The sequence below is a fragment of the Phoca vitulina genome, unplaced genomic scaffold (assembly GCF_004348235.1).
Source record: "Phoca vitulina isolate PV1807 unplaced genomic scaffold, GSC_HSeal_1.0 scaffold9, whole genome shotgun sequence".
Lineage (NCBI taxonomy): Eukaryota > Metazoa > Chordata > Mammalia > Carnivora > Phocidae > Phoca > Phoca vitulina.
The window spans coordinates 45,046,325-45,065,081 of NW_022589712.1; the positions used below are offsets into that span (position 1 = coordinate 45,046,325).

Here is an 18,757-nt window from a genome sequence, read left to right on the forward strand (position 1 = left end):
ATTACAAATATATTGCAACTTTACATCCTCCACATTCCACTCTCCCACCTAAACACACACACACACACACACACACACACACCTGGGCCTGCTCTAAGTTCCCAAGGATATATTCCAGGTTTTAACACGTTTAGGGTCCTTTCTTCAATTGGGGATAATGTTCCATGGTCATAAAGGGTTCATTCCCCAGATTCTCCAGCTAGGGGGCCAAGACTCTTAGTGATATAAGGTGTGAGCCATGGCGTAAAATATAGTACCTCTTCCTTACACATCAATTCCACTAAAAGATTTAGGGGGAACTTAAATATATACATAAACATATAAATATATACATACATATGTATGTGTATATTTAAACGAACATATATGTTAGTAAATATGTATATATATTTAAACTATACATATATGTATATATTTAAAGTAATATGGGTATACTACATAATAGAATGCAAAATTTGCATTATTTCTAATAAACATAAAACTGCAAAACAGTTTTACACTAGCACTGCTTTGACAGTTTCCCCAAACCCACAGTCAGGGCTGACTTACCCATTCAGCACAGTAGGTACTATGCCTAGGGCCCATGATACTTGTAGGGGCTCACAAAAGTGTTTTTAATTTCTTTTAAAATCAGAAGAAAATAAATGAACCTTTGGGTTGAAAAAAATGTTTTAATATATAATATTAATATATTTGTCTTTATATGAATACAGTCATAAAGTGTGTGTGTGTTTTTTAATGTAGAAAGGGGTCCATGAAGACAGAAGTGCCTAGGGCCCCAAAAGCTATAATATAGCCCTGCCTGTAGGGACATACTTTCAGTGCACAGTGGAAACATGTGAAAAGCTCTGAATTTTAGGCATCATATCCTTTCGATGTGTTATTCTTGAGAACTGCTGTCTTCAGATTCCAAGGAAATGAAGTCCAAATGGTAGAATTTCATACGTCCTTGAAAGGCAATAGAATAGATTTGCAAGACAAGGATTTCCTGTGACTGCACTGCAGATCCTGCTGTCTACAGCCCTCTGTTAAGAGGGTCTTGCTTACTCACAAGTCACCACTGCTGCCCCCAGACGCCTTGACCAATGTTTACATACAGTAGCCAAACTTCTTGCATGAGTTTCACTGTCAAACCATAAAATCTTAGACCTTGAAGCCACTGGGGACGCCTGGGTGGCTCAGTCCATTAAGCATCTGCCTTCGGCTCAGGTCATGATCCTGGAATCCTGGGATTGAGCCCCGCGTCATCGTCGGGCTCCCTGCTCAGCAGAGAGTCTGCTTCTCCCTCTCCCTCTCTCCCTTTGCCCTTCTCTCCCCCCTGCTCTCTCTCTCTCTCTCAAATGAATACATAAAATTTATTTTAAAAAAAAGAACTTGAATCCACTGAACCCCAACCCCCCATCAGTGGAAGAGCCCCTTTCTCACCATCCTTGACCACTCCCTCAGCATCAGTTTGAGCACATCCTGACACTGCCTGCCCTTGGGAGCTGCAAAGCGGCTTCCCTTTGGGTTCTTGTCTTCAAGGAAATACTGTGAGAAAACCCAGAGATAAACTGGTTGCTACGGATGCAGCCGAAATGTCAGAATGAGTGTACCCCTGAACTCCACGAGTCCGTGGTGGTGGATGCACTACACATTGTGGGCAGTACCCACAAGTACCATTGTGGTCTCATCATCCTCGGGGCTCAGTTCCAGACCGTCCTCCACCACCTTATGCAGGGTGCTGTAATGTTGCTGGCTTTGGTGAAAAGAATGGAGCTCGGAAGCCGCCTCCCAGGCTGCAAAGGTGGGCATGGGGAAGACTTCTGGCCTCTTGTTTTCAAAAAAGCATTCCAGGTTTCTCTCACTCAGCTTCTTGGCATACTCCAGGAATGTATTTTCCAACTGCTCCTTCTCCTTTTGTGCGTACGTCTTCCAAAAACTCAGCTGAAGGTAGCTAACTTTAGATCGGCAGCGAGCGTAACATGTGGTGAGCAGAGAGAAGAAAGATGCTGAACAAATCAGGCACCATCCTAGAATCTTAGAAAGAAAGAAACATTGAGGACATGCAAAAGCAAAGCCACTTCCCAGGGGGCGGAGGTGGTGTTACTGGTAAGTGTATGGCTAAATTAATACCACAGTCACTGCCATGTCTCAGTGGAAATCCTTCATGTTAATTTTTTAACAATACTTTTTTAACAGTCAAAGTAAATGTGGGTTTATCTAATCCCTATCATCCATCCTGCCCACCATTGCTGGTATGCAAAGAAATAACCAGAAGGCAGACAAATGGAAAAGAGCAAAAATATAAATTATCCAAGAATCAGGTAAACCAAGCCCTCAAATAGTATTAGTTATTAAAGGAAAGAATTCCGTGCATGAGTGAATGTGATTATCGGAGCAAATGAACATTTTCTCAGCCAGGAGTTTTCAGGCATTGATAAATACATATTCGTGGCTAGTGACTGATTTTTCCATGTTACGTTGTTTGCAGAGAACAACGGACCCTCTCTGAAAAAAATTCCATTACTCATCATCCATCATTAAGTGAGAGAGACATAATAGAATGGGGAAACTGAAGCTAGAAAAATTGAAAGGCCGCAGAAAAGCCAAGAAAAAAAAAATTAGAGTCATTCTAAACCTTCAGGATAATTGGTTCTGAATTTTGGTAATTAGAAAAAAAAAATTCCTTTTTGAGTACAAACTGGTTCGACTGGCATTTTTTGTTCTGAATTTTAAAAGCAGAACTCTAAATAGCTCAACTGACCTTCTAAACTTTCTTGTTGTTCTTAATTATATTTGTCACAATTGGAATTAATTTCCTATTTGGGCAACTAACAGAGCCCTTTCACAGTTTCTCTTGACATTTTCATTAAATGACTCTTAGTATTTCTCAGCAAATGGGCCTATTTGAAAATAGAAGCAAGAATCTGCAAATGAACCCATTCAGACCGTAACAGAACTACAAACAAGCCCTGATGCTTTAAACCGGGAGTTCCCACCCTCCGGCTCAGACTATGCTGTCATTGTGAAGGCCTCGGACTCCACATGAATGCCGACTCTGGACTGGCCCTAGGTGGCTTTAAATCTCAACCTTCCCCTCCCTATGGGTGTTCTCATTTCCTATGGGTGCCTCACTTCCTCAATTGTAAAATGGGGGTTACCCACCTCAGAGGGGAATCTGGGGGGTTAAAATAAGACAATGTAGACATACATATGCCTTCAGGAAGTGGTAGCTAGTATCACATGCTGCTATTTTTCAAACGGATAGATGTTTATGTAAAAGCATTACTGAGCTCATGGTATCGTTCTGACATGATTTGTGAATGAGGCACAGCTCCTATCGTGTGAAAGTCCTCATAGTTACCTTGAGTCACTTGTGGTTGGCTACTTCAGATCTTCCTCTTCTCTTCATCGCCTGCCTTCCTCTTTCCACCCAGCCGGGCCTCCTGTAGGCCAGTAGGCCATCTCACCTCAGTATCATGAGCCAATTCTGCTTGAGTTACACTATTTGATCAACTACAGACACCTCCTCCCATGTCGCATCCTAGCGTCACCTTGCTCTCACCTGAGTGCTGAGCACTGAGCCCTCTTGTTCTTCCCCAATTCATAGTACCCGGAATCTAACTAGACATGGTGGATGCTCCCACCCCAGCCCTCAATATGTTCCATTGTGCATGACTCCTCCCCCCCCCAAACCCTGGCAGTTTTCTCATTAACTTAGAACACTTACTGTGCGTCAGCCCCTGTATGCCCATGTATGTCCATCATCTCTACACCTTCCAGCAACCCCCCAAGGGAGGTGTTATTAGTCCCAAGTATGAGGAAACAGGGGCTCAGAGGGGTCAAACCATGAGCTCGGGGTCACAGAGCTGGTAGGTGGTAGAATCAGGATTCAAACCCAAGGCTGGCCAACTCTAAGACCAAGCTCTGGCCACTAGTCCATGCGACTTCCTTAAGAATAGAGAGCCACCCGGCTGGATTTCTTGTTTCTTTGCCCCACCCATGGCTGAGGCACTTTTTCCACCCCCACCCACATACCCAACTATTGATCTGGACTGTTTGTTGCTCCTGAACCACTGCGGTCAGCACCTGCCACCGACACAGCTCTCCTTGTCCACATCCCACACGCATCATCCCCTAGAAATCAGCCCCAGGTCCTTCTCATTCTGCTGGAAAGTAAGCAGGTGGTGTGCCCAGGCTAAGCGATGACAGGGTATGCGTGATTTCCTTATGCCTGTGTCTGGAGAAGAAAAGCTCACAAGTGGTAAGTGTTTGGATCTGGCGCTAACCGAATAGTCTGGTGCCTGAGGACATAAATCATAAATCACTCATTGTATCATAACATTTGGAATTAATACCTTCCTTCAACAAAAGGAGGAAGACAGTGGGATCCTGGCATGTTTTCATTTAGGATGTGCTTTATGCATTAAACAAAGGATTTTGTCGGGGGGGCATTTTTAAGCTTATCAGTTTATGTAAAAAGTAGGGTGTGACTCTACCTCCAACCAGCTTTGGAAAGTATGATTTTACTTATTTATTTTGGGGGGGGAAGTATGATTTTAAAACCAGACTGCCCTGATGTGTTGTCGAAAAGGCAAGTCCTTGTTGAAAAGGTAAAATTATCTTCCTTTCAGTGCCTTTCTTCTGAAGCCAATGGCATTCCTGACAAATTGCGGATCTGTTTATCTACTCTGATTAGCTGTTTTGGTTTGGGGATTGTGACCTACGACTCAGCAGGAGGAATTCAGTCTTTTCCTGAGGTCAGGGCTAGGCTTCACATCTGGAGTTGTGCTCAGGTTCCTGGAAGGATGACAAGCCACTTCCCTGTGTCAGTTAAGTAAAGCTACAGTTTCCTTCTGTTAAATAAAACAGTGTCCCAAATCTTGAGCTGCTTAAGTAATGTAAGAATTTCTTTAGCTGTAGAGAGCACAAAGAGCAGAGGACGTAACTTCCCTAGAGAATAGGGTCCCTTTTCACTAACGGCTATTTAAAGACTGGTGATGCTCACTTTACCAGGAAATTTTTCTCAATCTTGACAATATTTATACACAGAGATAACAGTGGCCAGAAATCATCTGAGGGGATCTCTACACTAATTATATTACGTGCCGCTTTGAAAAACATCCGCTCGTTTGGTTCAGCTGAATTTTAATAGATGAATGCTATCTGCGTGTGTTTTTCTGAGAAACCAGTTTGAAAATAAATAATTGATAGGAGGCAGTAATTTCTAATTACAGCTGTGCCATTAACACTCAATTATGAGTTAGTGTCATGCATTATTTACCAAGTCAACCCAGAGAGATTGTTTTAAAAGCACTTAAGTATTTACATATGCATAACCCAGAGGATATTTTCTTTTCGGAAGTGGAAGACAATCCAGTCAGCAATTTTACTGAGCCACCAACCTCTAAAAAAGCTTTTCCTTAGATTGTCTCCATGCTGCATCGTGTTCCAATTTTCCTTTAGTTTCAAAGTGTCCTAGCAGGATGCAGACTCAGCTCTGCCTGAAAGGAGTACCCGAGAGAATCCTTCAAGCTCCTCCTGGGAGAGAAAGGCGAGTTTGTCCTTCCTTACCTGAGACTGGGCTTGAAGGGACAGCTTCACTTCTTCATTGTCCGCGGGTGTCATGCTGGTTTTGCCACAAGAGACTTTGTGAAGTTCATCCCGGCACTCTTGGGGCTTGCCCTGGCAAATCAGTCCCACGAGTCTTGAACTTTTGGTCCCGCTCATGGCACATTCGTAAAAAGTCCCATTGAGCAGAGCCACAGAAAGCCACATCATCGGAGCCACCAGTGAACTCACAGTGATCTGACCGAGGACATAGAAAAAGCGGCAACTGTGGCCTTTGGGGAAGATTTTCCTGGGATTCACACAGCAGCCTGTGAAGAGCCTCCAAGCCTTGCCGTTCAGGAAGAATCCCAGGATCAGTAACACCCAAGCAGGAGCGAAGAGGAAAACCAGCCCATAGACCACATTCTCGGTGCTGCAGGGACACTTAAAAGCCACCAGGGAAAAGAGACGCTCACTCCCCACGGTCAGCAGAGCCATGAAGCTGTAGCCAATAACAGTTTTCTGGTTGAGGAAGAATTTTAAAATCCCCTGAAAAGCATCCATGCTGAAGAGACACCAAGGGAAAAGGCTTTGCCCTTATTTATTGGCGGAGCTGCTGTGGCAGTGACCGAGGGTGGAGCTCTTTCTTCTTTAGAAACAACAGTCCTCCTTCTTCAGACTGAATTCAGCCAGATAAGGAAACAATGTCATTCCCCAGGAATGAGTATTTCCCAACCATGTTCAGATAATGCCTCCTACTGGTGGATTTTGCGCCAGGGAACTGGGGCCAAAACACTGAGAATCAGAGTAAATTCAAAGTGCACCGCTTCTATTTTATATTATTTTCACGCTGCTTGGTTCTCAATCATAGATAGCAATAATAGTCTAGAAATTTTCCAGCCAGAGGAATCAACGTGAGCAGAAACAGGTTTCAGCCAATTCACTGGGAGCCAAATCACATCTCCAAGCCGGGAGTCTCGTGATGGCTTTTCCCTTACTGCTTAAGACCCGCTACTTTGGCTACTTTGCCTTAACATCTGAAAGATGCATTTTACATCCTCTTAAACTGGCTAGTGTCAGAGACTTGAGCCAAATTTTAGGATTTGGGCTATTCAAAATTTAGATGGAAAAGTTTAGGGAACATTTGAGTTTTGAATGAAAGACAAAATGAGAAGGGTCCCCGTCGCTTCTTTCCCAGGCGATCATAGCAACCTCTCAATTAGTATCTCTGCCTTTGACCTCAAGCCCACCCCTACCCTCAACCCTAATGATGACAAATATTTTAATTTCTTACCCTCCTGAACAATGTTTATTTTTGAAAACGATTTTTCGAGAAATAATGCTTAGCTCTGTTTCATAAAGCATATTGTTTTCACAGAAAACTAGTCCCTTAGGATATTCCACAAAAATGAAAGGGTTTAAGACTTATACGGGTCATAGGGTCAGTACATTTCAAAGCTGAGTGTGAACCCAGACTCCCCGACTACAAACTCCACATGCTTAACCACCGTGCTGCACTGACTGGAACAGAATATTTGGGTGCTCTGCTAATAGATATCTGTTCTAGACCAAGTTTTAGTAGAATTTTTTTTCCCTCTTTATTAGGTTGCCTTTAAGATGTACTTGGGGATTACACCAAGTGTGACCTGTAACAATTCAAGCAGGACTGAATTTTCCCTGATCCTAGACAAGAATCCGCTGGTGGAGTTTGTGGAAGAGCTCCCCGCCGGGCGATCCTCTCTGTGCTACTGCAATTTACTCTGTGGGATTATCAGAGGTGCCCTGGAAATGGTAAAGCACGTATTTCATTTTGCCAGGTGTACTTGTTAGCTAGGGCTGTGTAGCAAATGACCCCCCAAATACAACTGCTTAAAACAGCAAATACTTATTATCTCACACAGTTTATAAGAATCAGAAATCAAAACAACAAATTCTTACTATCTCACACAGTTTCTAAGAGTCAGAAATCTGCGAAGAGTTTTGCTGAGAGCACTTAGCTCTTGTGACTAGGAGCCTTTCAGAGCTTAATACCGGCGCAGTCCCGCCGTTGGTCAGGGCCGCCGTGGTGAAGACTTGACGCAGGCTAGAGAATCCACCTCCAGGCTTACTCACGTGACCTCGGCACCTGGCTGGTGGCTAGAGGCTTCATGAAATTCCTTGCCACATAAGCCTGTCGGTAGGTCCGGTCCCAACAGGTGCTGCCAAGCGTGGTACGGAGTGGGAGGTTGCTATCTGCCGGTGTGACGAGCAGGAGGCGGAGATCATTGCGGTCTGTTTTGGAGGCTGGCTCCCACACCTGAATTATTCATTGACTTGACAAAGGCAGTGATCAGCATCTGTTAAAAGGCACTGAGCACACAAGATGAGTAAGACATAGTCACTGCCCTTTAAGAGTTTCTGTCCAGTAGAGAAGTCAGATGTGTGAAGAAGTGTGGATAATGGCTATGGGAGGAGCTGGGTTGGGTTGGGTGGTGAGGCAGGGAAGACTTCCTAGAGAAACTCTGGGCTGGCATGTGAAGGATAAATAGGAGTTAGGGGAAGCAAGAGGCTTTAGGGTGAGGGGAGCAGGGGAAAAGGATATTCCCGGTAAAAGCAGCATGTCCAAAGGCACAAAAAGAATGTTTCAGTACAGGAACAAGGAACTTGAATGAGTTCAGTGTGGGTGACATGTAGACTGAGAGAAATACTGTCATGAAAAAGGAGGGTTCACTTCTTTACAGAGGCCTGTTTTTTTTTTTTTTTTACCTATCTTAATGCAAAGACTACATTTTATCTGTCTCCCATAATGTACAGCATTGGCACATAGTAGACTGAATATATATGTTGAATAAAAGAATGAGAGAATGATCTGAAAATTTTCCAGGTCTAGGGTAAGGAGAAGAGGTTTCCATAGATTGGGTACGTGGGTAGCTTCCCTGTGATTCAGCCTCTTGGGGAGGAGCCCATGCTGCTTGAAAGTTTTCCAATCTCATTACAAAGGTTCTTTGTCCAGGTCATGAACTTGCCATATTTCACTTTTGGGGACCTGACTGTAAGAAAATTGGGGATACCATCTTCCAGTCTTTAACATTGCTGTCATCAGGAAGAGAAGGAAACTAGGAAGGTGAATGATCTTCCCTGTTCCTCTAATCTGGGATACAGATACTGTGACCCCTCCTCCTAGGGAGGTTCTCCAAGTTACGGTTTAGTTTTCTGTACTGGGGAAGTCAGTGATGTCAACTCCACCAAAAGAACTTCCTGGTCCTATTTCTGAATTGAGACTTGAATGTTGTAGCACTTCAGGGTCACAACTTCTTAGAAAACTGGTTTGAGTTGTTCATAGACCTGCAAGAGTCTCCTCGGCCGGCCGTCCTCTGGGCCAGCATGTTCCTCTCCTCAACCTCCCAGAAGTAACCTTCGTTCTCAGTGTTCCTTTCGCTCTCTGGCCTTAACTTCATAGTCGCATTTCTCCCCTTGACTATTACTTGTCTCTTTTTGCTCCCCCTATTCCTCATGGGGGGGGTGCTCTTTGAGAGCTGTTATCACAGTCCTTTATAACTCCCCCCCAGAGGCCTGATTTTTAAAAAGTGTTGGGGGGCATTCATATGACCCAAGCTTGGGAATTTAGACTTTTGTAATGAAAGCAGCAGAGACCCAGTATAGGTTGATAAACAAGGGAATGATATTTTGAAATTTGTGGTTTAGGAATTTCATTCCTTTGTCGTCAAAGTGAAAGTATACATCATACAGGGTCGATGCTGAAGGGAAGAAGAGGGCAGTTGGGAAGCTGTGATGGTAACCTCAAGAAAAACCAGAATAGGGGCGCCTGGGTGGCTCAGTTGGTTAAGCGACTGCCTTCGGCTCCGGTCATGATCTCAGGGTCCTGGGATAGAGCCCCACATCGGGCTCCCTGCTCAGCAGGAAGCCTGCTTCTCCCTCTCCCACTCCCCCTGCTTGTGTTCCCTCTCTCGCTGTCTCTCTCTGTGTCAAATAAATAAATAAAGTCTTCAAAAAAAAGAAAAAGAAAAGAAAAACCAGAATAAAGCCCTGACAATAGGAGTGGAGGGGAGAAGACCGATTTGAACAACATTAAGAAGGCAGATTAGTAAGTAATTAGACTGAAGACTAGGTTATCAGTTGACTGAAAGAGACAAGATTGGGAAAAGGAGTCAGGAATTATTCAGGGTTCTGAGCAACCTGTAAGGATGGTTGTACTGTTAACCAAGAGAGTTCAAACCAAGGAGGGGTACAGTGGGGGTTAGGAGAGACAACGTGAGAGAGAAGCTGGGAGGTTCTGGAGTGGAGGTGTCCACACAGGCAAGTGATGATATCCAATAAGCAGTTGGACACATGTCTGAAAGCCACAGAGAGATGTGGACCGAAGAGGCGTTGGAACTGTCAAAAGATCAGTCGGAGGTGTGTAGAGGAAGAAGGAGAAGGAGTCACGGGCGGAACCCTGGGAAGCAATAACATGTACTGAGTGAGTTGAAGAGAGAATACAAAGGCTGCAAAGGATACCAAGAAGGAGGAATCAGAGGTGGGGAAAATACTAGGACAGAATGGAGTCAGAAACAAAGGAGGAGAATATTTCAAGAAGAGGGAGTGATTCACAAGGTCAAGGACAGCAGAGAGGCTAAGTAAAACAAGACCTGAAAAATAGTCAAAACACGTAGGGACTGAAAAGTCAGGAAGGACCTTAGTAAAAGCTGGTTTGGGAAAGCGAAGGAGGAAGAAGACAATCTGTCAAAGACTGTCGAGCCAAGGGCAGCTTAGAAAGAAATAATAGTCCACAAAGTGTCATTTTTCCAGAAGCTTAGCTATTAAGAGTGCCGGGACCAGAGAGTCCCCAGAGACTAAACATGTGTCGACCTACACAATAATGAGGCATTCATGTAATTTTTGATTATTGGTGATAATTAGAGGAAGGATATAATAACAGATAATCCAGGGGCGCCTGGGTGGCTCAGTCGGTTAAGCGTCTGCCTTCAGCTCAGGTCATGGTCCCGGGGTCCTGGGATCGAGCCCCGCATCGGGCTCTCCCTCCCCTCGGAGAGTCTGCTTCTCCCTCTCCTCCCCGCTCGTGCTGTCTCTTGCTCTCTCTCTCTCTTTCTCTCTCTCAAATAAATAAATAAAATCTTTAAAAAAAAAAAAAAAAAAAAACAGATAATCCAGAAGAATAAAACAATCAAAATAATGTATTATTCACACAGATCTTCCATGCTTCTATCCTACCAATTTTTTAAAGGTTTGCCCTATCCAGAAATTAAGAAAAGGGAAGGGAAATGTTCTGGGAGCTTATAAGCAAAGGGATGAACCATAAAACAAAGGCAAAAATAGGATAAGGAATTCTCCAGCTTTCACGGATAACAGTTGATTCTGGTGCTATATGACAAACAGATACCAGACCTCATGTGGCCTCAAATATATATCCAAATAGCTTCAATGTAGCTTCCTTGCTTATTTCACTTGACCTTCTGTTAAATTTTGACAAAGACAAAAATGATCTCATGGGGGGAAATGAGGGTGAATCTAGCTTCTATATTTCAATTGCCTACTAGACCCAGGCTTTTTCACTTATTATTTGCTTTTACCAACCAAGTACTTTTGCTTAGTTATTTATCCCAATGACTTAAAATAGCTGAATGGACACTCTGTTGAGGGTAGTAGGTCAGCAATATGCTGCTGTTATGTGAATACATTTTAATGAATAGAGACGTAAGCCCTGTGGGATTACTTCAATGTATGGGAAGTGGGAAATGCTTTACAGTGGAAAAGAAGGGCTGGATATCAAATATTCATGTCTGTAATTTCAATCTTTAATTTTATATTTATAATTCATTTAGCTGATACTTTTTCAAAGCTCTTAAAGCCATAAGTGATTGCTCAATGTTGTTAGGACAAGTGATTATGTTATTTAGCTGATGATAGAATGACTGAACGCAAGTCAGTTGGAAAGAAATCGTTTAAGAATCCATTTATCCTTGGAAGTTCTGCTTGACAAGGCACATTGGCTCAAAGCTATCTTTGAGTTGGGAATTTGTGTTCTTCTTGAGATGGACCCATAGTTCAGCTGTGCACTGTAAGCAAGAGTGGGCCCATATCTCTGGGCTTGCCCCACAATCATCCGGGTTGGGCCTGGCCTGGCGTACCCTTCTCTTTGCAGACTCACACCACAGAGCTGACACACAGCCAGACCATCTCTGGAGGACACACGATAAACGGCCCTTCATCCACAGAGCAAGCTCTTTTTTATCATCCCATAAGGAAAGTCAGCCCCTTACAGGGTAAATAGAGCTGAAAACAGAGAAAAATTTAGAGAGTTTTATTTTTAAAACCTAAATGACACAAGCCTGTTTCTTTTTCCTTTCCTAGGTTCATTTGGCTGCTGATGTTACATTCTTGCGAGACAGACTGAAAGGCGACCGTGTGACAGAAATAGGAATAACATTTCTGAGAAAGCTAGATGAGAAAAAATACAGACGGAAAAAATGAAGCATTGCATGCACAGTGCCACAGGGGGGCCAATTGAGGAGCTAATATTATCTAAACATACAGAGCCATAGAAATTTTGAATTGTTTAAGAATAGCATGGGCTTTAAAAGGCTTATATATCAGCCAGAAATTTGAAGTGCAGGGCACTAGGATTTAAAGATTTTTTTTCTTTGCTGATAAATTATACATTTTCAATCTTATGTCCATTAGATTTCATATACAAATTACTCCTTATAAGATAGCATACATGAATTCACATATCATATAGCCCATCCTAACAGAGTCCACTGATTTCATTTACTTATGGTAATGGAAAAAAAAAAAAAGCACACAAACTACACAGTTGGCGTATTCATCCATTCTCATTGGAAAAAATAGATGAAATGATACAATATAGAGTTCACTATAGAGAGACAATTTCTAGATACTGTATATTGCATTCTCTATAGAAACAGTGCCATTTATAACACTTTTCCATATTTTTGAGTAACTATGGGTATGATTTCTTTCATATATTGGCTTGGTTTGTCACTTCAGCCTCCTGAAGCTGCTCTCTCTTGATTTATAATTACCAAGGCAAGCTGTTTATTTGCATGCTAATTCTGAAATATTTTTAAGGAGCATTTAGTTTTAATTCATGTAACTTTTAGGTAGTATTAACCAAATGTCTTCCTATTCTCATGAAACATTGCTGATGGTCAGGCCAGGAAACCTCTAAAATGAGAGGTAAATAATGTTTTTTGAAAATACTTTCTTACCCCAAAGCTTATTCAGTTAGAATTTTTGCTGTCATTTTTGTCCCCTAAAAAAAACCTTACAAAGCATGCTTTGACTGTGACCAGAACATATTTAAAATTCAAAATGTACCGGATTCAATAAACAATAATCTTTACCAGACCATCAGCATACGCAGGAAGCCTCTATGCAGTCCAGAATCTGCTGGGCTCTGCAGAGAACTGAAATTCCAAGTAAGTTACAATTAGTGTGGGTCCATCAGTTAAAACTAGTGTAAATGATATGATCGTGGTAGACCTCAACTAGGACTCAGGAGCCTAAAGACACAGTCCCAAGTCTGTTTCTAGTGGATTCAGCTGATCCTAACTGGTGGCTCAATCTTGGACAAGGCACGTAATCTCTCAAGTGCGCTCTCTCTCTCATGTATAAAATGGCACAATTGAAAAAAAATAAAAATTTAAAAATTTAAAAAAATTTAAAAAGGCACAACTGAACATGATAAGTATCTTAAATTATATAAAAGAGTTTAAATGACATCAAAAACCACTGAACTTCCACATTTTTGGATTTTGAAGACTATGAGGAAATGGTTTGTTCCCTACCTATGCAGCTGTCTCTTCAAAAGGGCATCGAGGTCAGTATTAAGGACCAAATAGGGTCACTGGGGCAGCTGCAGCAACCATGGGAGGAACTTTCAGCCAGTTCCACAGAAGACCAGGTAGAATCGGGAAAATGAATATTACCTGACATCAGAAGGGATATCACAATGCCATGTATTTTAAACTGATGCCTCCAGAAGAATGTTTGCCTGCCATCCATCCCAAAGCTTCTTTTAGGGATGTTTCCATCTTCTGTTCTGTTTCCTCTTTGCCTACACTCACCCCTCCAGGAACCCCAAATACTTATGTCTAAGGGCCTCCCTCTTAAATCAGTACCCAACTAGCCCTCTTGAAATGTTCCATGCTCTGGAGTATTCTCTTACCTGACTACACCTTGCTCTCCTTTCTGTCCCAACCCAGCCATCCAACTGCCTTGGCCGGCTGTCTTCATGGCCTATCCACCTGAAGACAGCTGATGATGCGGAGTGTCAGAACCAGTGATGGCTTCAGGATAAGGCTCATTCCCCATCCTTTTATTCCCCCCCTCACCTTAGAGAGGGAGACCAGTCTTTTGGATTGAATTTGTGGTATGGACAGTGACCTACTTAACCAAGAGAGAAGACTGTTTGTGCAGTAGTTCCCCCTTATCCACAGGGGATATGTTCCAAAACCCCCAGTGGATGCCTGAAGCCACGAATAGTACTGAACCCTATATATACTATGTTTTTCCTATATATATACGTACCTCTGATAAAGGTATGTTGTTTAATAGCTTCAATTTTTAAATTTAAGTGAACGAAAATTAAATTAAAAGTTCATTTCCTCAGTCACACTAGTCACATTTTAAGTGTTCCGCATGCAGGCCATATGGGCTAGCGACTACTCTAATGTACAGCACAGGTCTGTAATTCCCAGTCAAAGATCCACGGGGTCTCCTTGACCTTGGACACCAAGAACTAATGGGGAGGATCCAGGTTAATAGAGAGGGAGAAAGGAGACAGAAAGGAAAAGGTAAGAAAGACCATCAGAGATCAATGAAATGCTGAGTGGTGACCCATAAAAACAGAAAAGTTTCTGTGTAAAGGTTTCATACTAAAGGAAGGTTGCACACCATCCTCTGGATTCCAAGTGTATTTTCACCCCCTTTGTGTGAGGCTGAGTCTTTCTAATAAAAGCCTTGTGGAAGTTGCACAGTGTAAATACAGAGTTTTTATTTCATAAAAGCCTTCCCTCTGAACCCCAAATCTTGATCAAAGCAGAGATTTTTATCGTCTTGGCAAAGCCAAAAGGGAAGAAAAGTTTGGGGCAGAGAGAGAGTTTATTGCTGTTCAAAAGGCATCACCAGATTCCTACCTGAGCTGTTTACTGGTGAGACCTGCTCTGGGTGCCTATTCACTGTTTGAGTTGCCAGGAATCAGAAATACTTCCCTCAGCAGTCCTCATACTTGTTTATTGTCTTCTCAAAGCTCTTAGGTTCATCCAGTCATTATTAGAAGCCTGGCTCTCTTTAGCAGTTGGAATGGACTATTATGAATAAGTGGAAAGTTCCCTTTTCTCTCTGTTTATGAAGGACCAAAGTAGAAATATGGAAAACCAGATGCATGAAGTGAGACAATGACATTAAAACTCTTGTAACCAAAGAGGCCACTTTAATCAAGTTCTGCTAAATGTTAACTTTTGTAAACGTTCAAAGAGATGGTATTATTCATTGTTAAGGGACTGTCAGTTGGGACGGTAGACTCTGAGTGGTTGTTATATTTCACAGCCTCCTCCATCAGCTATGGAGGCTAATTAATTTCTCCTCAGTAACACCAAAGTCCATGATAGGTACCGCCCCAGCCATAGAAACTTGGTAGGACGAACATTTTCTTCTTTGAAAAGAGAGCCAAGCGGGGCGCCTGGGTGGTTCAGTCGTTAAGCGTCTGCCTTCAGCTCAGGTCATGATCTCAGGGTCCTGGGATCCGAGTCCCGCATCGGGCTCCCTGCTCAGTGCAGAGCCTGCTTCTCCCTCTCCTTCTGCCCCTCCCCCTGCTCGTTCTCTGTCGCTCACTCTCTCTCTCTCAAATAAATAAATAAAGTCTTTAAAAAAAAAAAAAAGGAGAGCAAACCTTTGTTTATCCTGCTTGGTTGCATATTAAAAAAAAAAAAAAATCTGTCCAGTTGCTGTACTTCTTCATTCTGGTAAACCTTCCAGAACTTTAGCTGGACATGACCAGTGGTTGACCAAGAGTGGTTCCGGCAAATAAGCAGACAGAAGGAAAGGGGATGTGGCAGTCTAGTGCACCAGTCTATAACCTGAGAAGGAGACACCAGTTCTTACTCAATCCGCCGTAGTCGCCTTACAGCTGAGACCAAGGCATAGCCACAGCGATCATTAGCAAAACTGTCTTTCTAAAATGTTTCACTAAGAAAGGAGGTGCTGAACAAAACACATCAATGGTTGGAAATCCTTCACTAAAAACATAAGAAAGAAATGTCCTAGGACAATTCTTTTTTCCCACTCAAACTCCAACTCCGTATTTCCCAATTAAATCTTTCTTTGTTTTTCTTCCTTCAGTTTCTTTTGTCTTCCATTTTTTCTTCTAGGAGCTCTGTTGCCACTACATATGCTTCTTTTTCTTTTTCTCAAAGATTCTTCCTGCAACTCCTTTACTTCATCCTTTATTCCCTCTTCCGCTTCCTTTACTTTCATTATGCTTAATGTAATGGATATTTGCTGGCTGCCTATAATCTCTACCAATAGAATGGCGTTTTTTTCTGTTCAGCTGCCCACCATTTTATTAGGCAACCCATCCTTCAGGAAAGGTCATCTGTATCCCCTGCTCCATCGCTATCCCCTGGGCACAGTGGCTCTATCCCAGTTGAAAATCACCACTTTGCCAGTCAGAGCTAAGCCAGTCAGGACATGGCATTCCCCAGACCACAATCATTGCTGCTGACATAGAGCAGAGGACAAGGATGAATGGACTGAAAGAACAAAAATCTGCCTGTTACGTGAGCTAATAAATTTACTGCATTCTTTGAGCAAGTAGAGTTGTGTTTCTGTTATAGTAATGCAACGAAGTTCACTGCGTGATAAACAGGTGAAAGGTCTAGATAATTTGCAACATATTGGAGAATACCAAAGAGAATAAACTTTATTATTACATTTTTCGTATGGTTGAATGCTCAATGAAATAAATTTGGCTTTACAATAGCTCTCCTCCTCACAGAAAGGAAAAGGTCACAGAAGAGAGAGACTAAAAACCATGCAGGATAGTGTGCATACACCCAGCACACAAGTCCCAGAAAAGGGAGACGCCATAGGGAGAAGATATTTTGAATCAGCAGTAGCTCTTTAAAAACAAACAAACAAAACTCATACATTTCAGGTACTTCAGCTATTTTTACTGGAAAATTAAATCCCATCAGGAATCACCCAGGGATTCCAAAGTCAGAACAATCCTGATTTCTGGAGCCTCCCAGTGGCCTAAATCTTCCAAGCCAGCAGACTACTTAGTGACTTGGTGTTTCCAAGCAGTGTGTGAATCACATAGATTTTAATGGCTTAAAATAGGAAAGGCTAATTCCCTGTGGTCTGTGTATACCAAACAATAGAAGCACCTGGAAATGCTGCTTTCTTGGTTTTGGATTCAACTAAGATTTTTATCTGGTGCTAGGCACATCCATTATGTGGTGTGTCACTTAATTTTCATAACAATCTGCGAGGCATTAGGTGGGTAACAAAGACAAAGAGATGGATATGAAACTACAAAGGAGCTAAATTTACCCGTGCTTTAAGTGCATTAAGACCAGGCTGGTGAGTGGAGGGAGGGGGCAATGCTTGTCTCCTGTCTCCCTTGAGAGGCTGAGTGAGGGACCACAAGAAGAGGAGGTAGCTTAGGAAAGAAGCTAATAAGCTGTGAATATTTTGAGTTTAAGGAGCCTTTGAAATATCCAAAAAACCTCAGAAGGTCAGAAGAGAGGCCTGGACTGAAGATGGGCTTTGGAGTCATCGATACATGGATAATAGTAGAAGCAGTGGATGTGGATGGCAGCATCTGCGGAGAGCATGGACTTCAGGAAATACAAGGAACAAAGAATCTTGACAAATACTACCATTCAAGAGGCAGCAGGGAAAGAAGAGCACAGGTGAGGTTGACCTTTCCATCACAGACAGAGACGGGAGAACCTGGTGACCTGAAAGCTAAGAGAGTCTCAAGGAGAACAGAGTGGTCAGAGGCATTAGATGCCACAGAAAAGCCAAGAAAGGCCAGGGAAGGGACATGGGGTTTATAATGCAAGACATTTGAAGATAGAGGAGAGAGGGAATGACTGAGGAAGCAAGGCTCTGGGGACGTAGAAGGGGTCAGGATCCAGATCAAAAAAGTTTGACTCTGAATGGCACAGACTACCCCATCCCCTGAGAAAAGAGCAAAGATGGTGAGATGGGGCATGGTTGGGGATGTGATGGGAGATGTTAGGGGAAGACCTTGACAGAGCTCATGACCTGTGGCCTCAATCTTCCCTGTGAGGCAGGGTCTTTGTGGAGATGGAGGTGGAGGGTAGGCGGATGAGGATACCTTCTACTGTAGGCCATGGCTCATGCTCTCCCACTCACACCCAGAAATAGAAAACAGCCCAGCCTTCGGGTTAAGTGATCATACACATGCCTGTGGAGAAAATATAGATCACCTTTACTTCTGGGCTCCGATGAACCATTCTCCACCTACACTCCAACACAAGGGGGATAACATCCTGACGGGAGGCGCTTACCTGAGACTCTACCTGGATCACAAACAGGATTTCCTTTGTCTCCAAAGGAAAGAGAGAGATTTGGGTGCAGGCCCTCTTAGAGAGCTCTTCCATGCAGCAAATGGATTTGTGGCTTCAAAGTTGTCCCCGCTACTCCTGCGTTCTGAAACTGCTGATGGTACACACTGAGAAAAGACCCCTCAAGGAAACCACAGAAAGCCCCAAAACCGGACTACCAAGACTTGTCAGGTGATTTTCCCAAACATGTACAAGAAATGACATCGTTTCCCTTTGGGAAAGATTTTCCAAGGGTTCATAGAGGATCTTGTGAAAAGCTAGCAAATGCCACTATTGGGGGAAAAGAATAAAACCACCCCAGGGAAAGCAGCACAAAAGCTGGAGCTAATAAGTAAAAACGTCCATAGACATATTTTTTACTGCTGCAGACTCTTAAAACCAACAGGAAGAAGCAAATCTCCTCCCCCACCATCAGTAGCTCCTGACAAGTATAACCTGTGACTGTCTTCTGGCCGCCTAGGGCATGTCTGACAGTCAGGAAAAGCTCCAGGTCTAAACAATATACTTTTCAACCTCCTTGTGAGGTGAAAAATTGGCTTTTTAAGCTTTCCTGAACACCTGCTGGATGGAGTCCCTCATGAGGATGTGAAATCTAAATGAATGAATGG

General features: G+C 42.9%; 2 protein-coding genes across 2 annotated transcripts in view; one reads left to right on the forward strand and one right to left on the reverse strand.

Moving 5' to 3' along the window:
* TRAPPC3L (trafficking protein particle complex 3 like) overlaps positions 1 to 12,115 on the forward strand; it is a 36,703-nt gene extending 24,588 nt beyond the window's left edge. Inside the window, exons 4-5 of the mRNA XM_032407386.1 lie at positions 7,138 to 7,323; positions 11,884 to 12,115. Coding sequence (XP_032263277.1) covers positions 7,138 to 7,323; positions 11,884 to 12,003 — 306 coding nt within the window. The 3' untranslated portion in view covers positions 12,004 to 12,115. The remainder of the gene's footprint in view (positions 1 to 7,137; positions 7,324 to 11,883) is intronic.
* On the reverse strand, positions 1,395 to 6,096 carry CALHM5 (calcium homeostasis modulator family member 5). Its single transcript, XM_032407385.1, has 2 exons — positions 5,557 to 6,096; positions 1,395 to 2,019 (listed from the first exon to the last, which is right to left on the reverse strand). Exons 1-2 carry the CDS (start codon positions 6,094 to 6,096, stop codon positions 1,630 to 1,632), a joined length of 930 nt encoding a protein of 309 aa, XP_032263276.1. The 3' UTR covers positions 1,395 to 1,629.
* Positions 12,116 to 18,757: the final 6,642 nt, after the last annotated feature.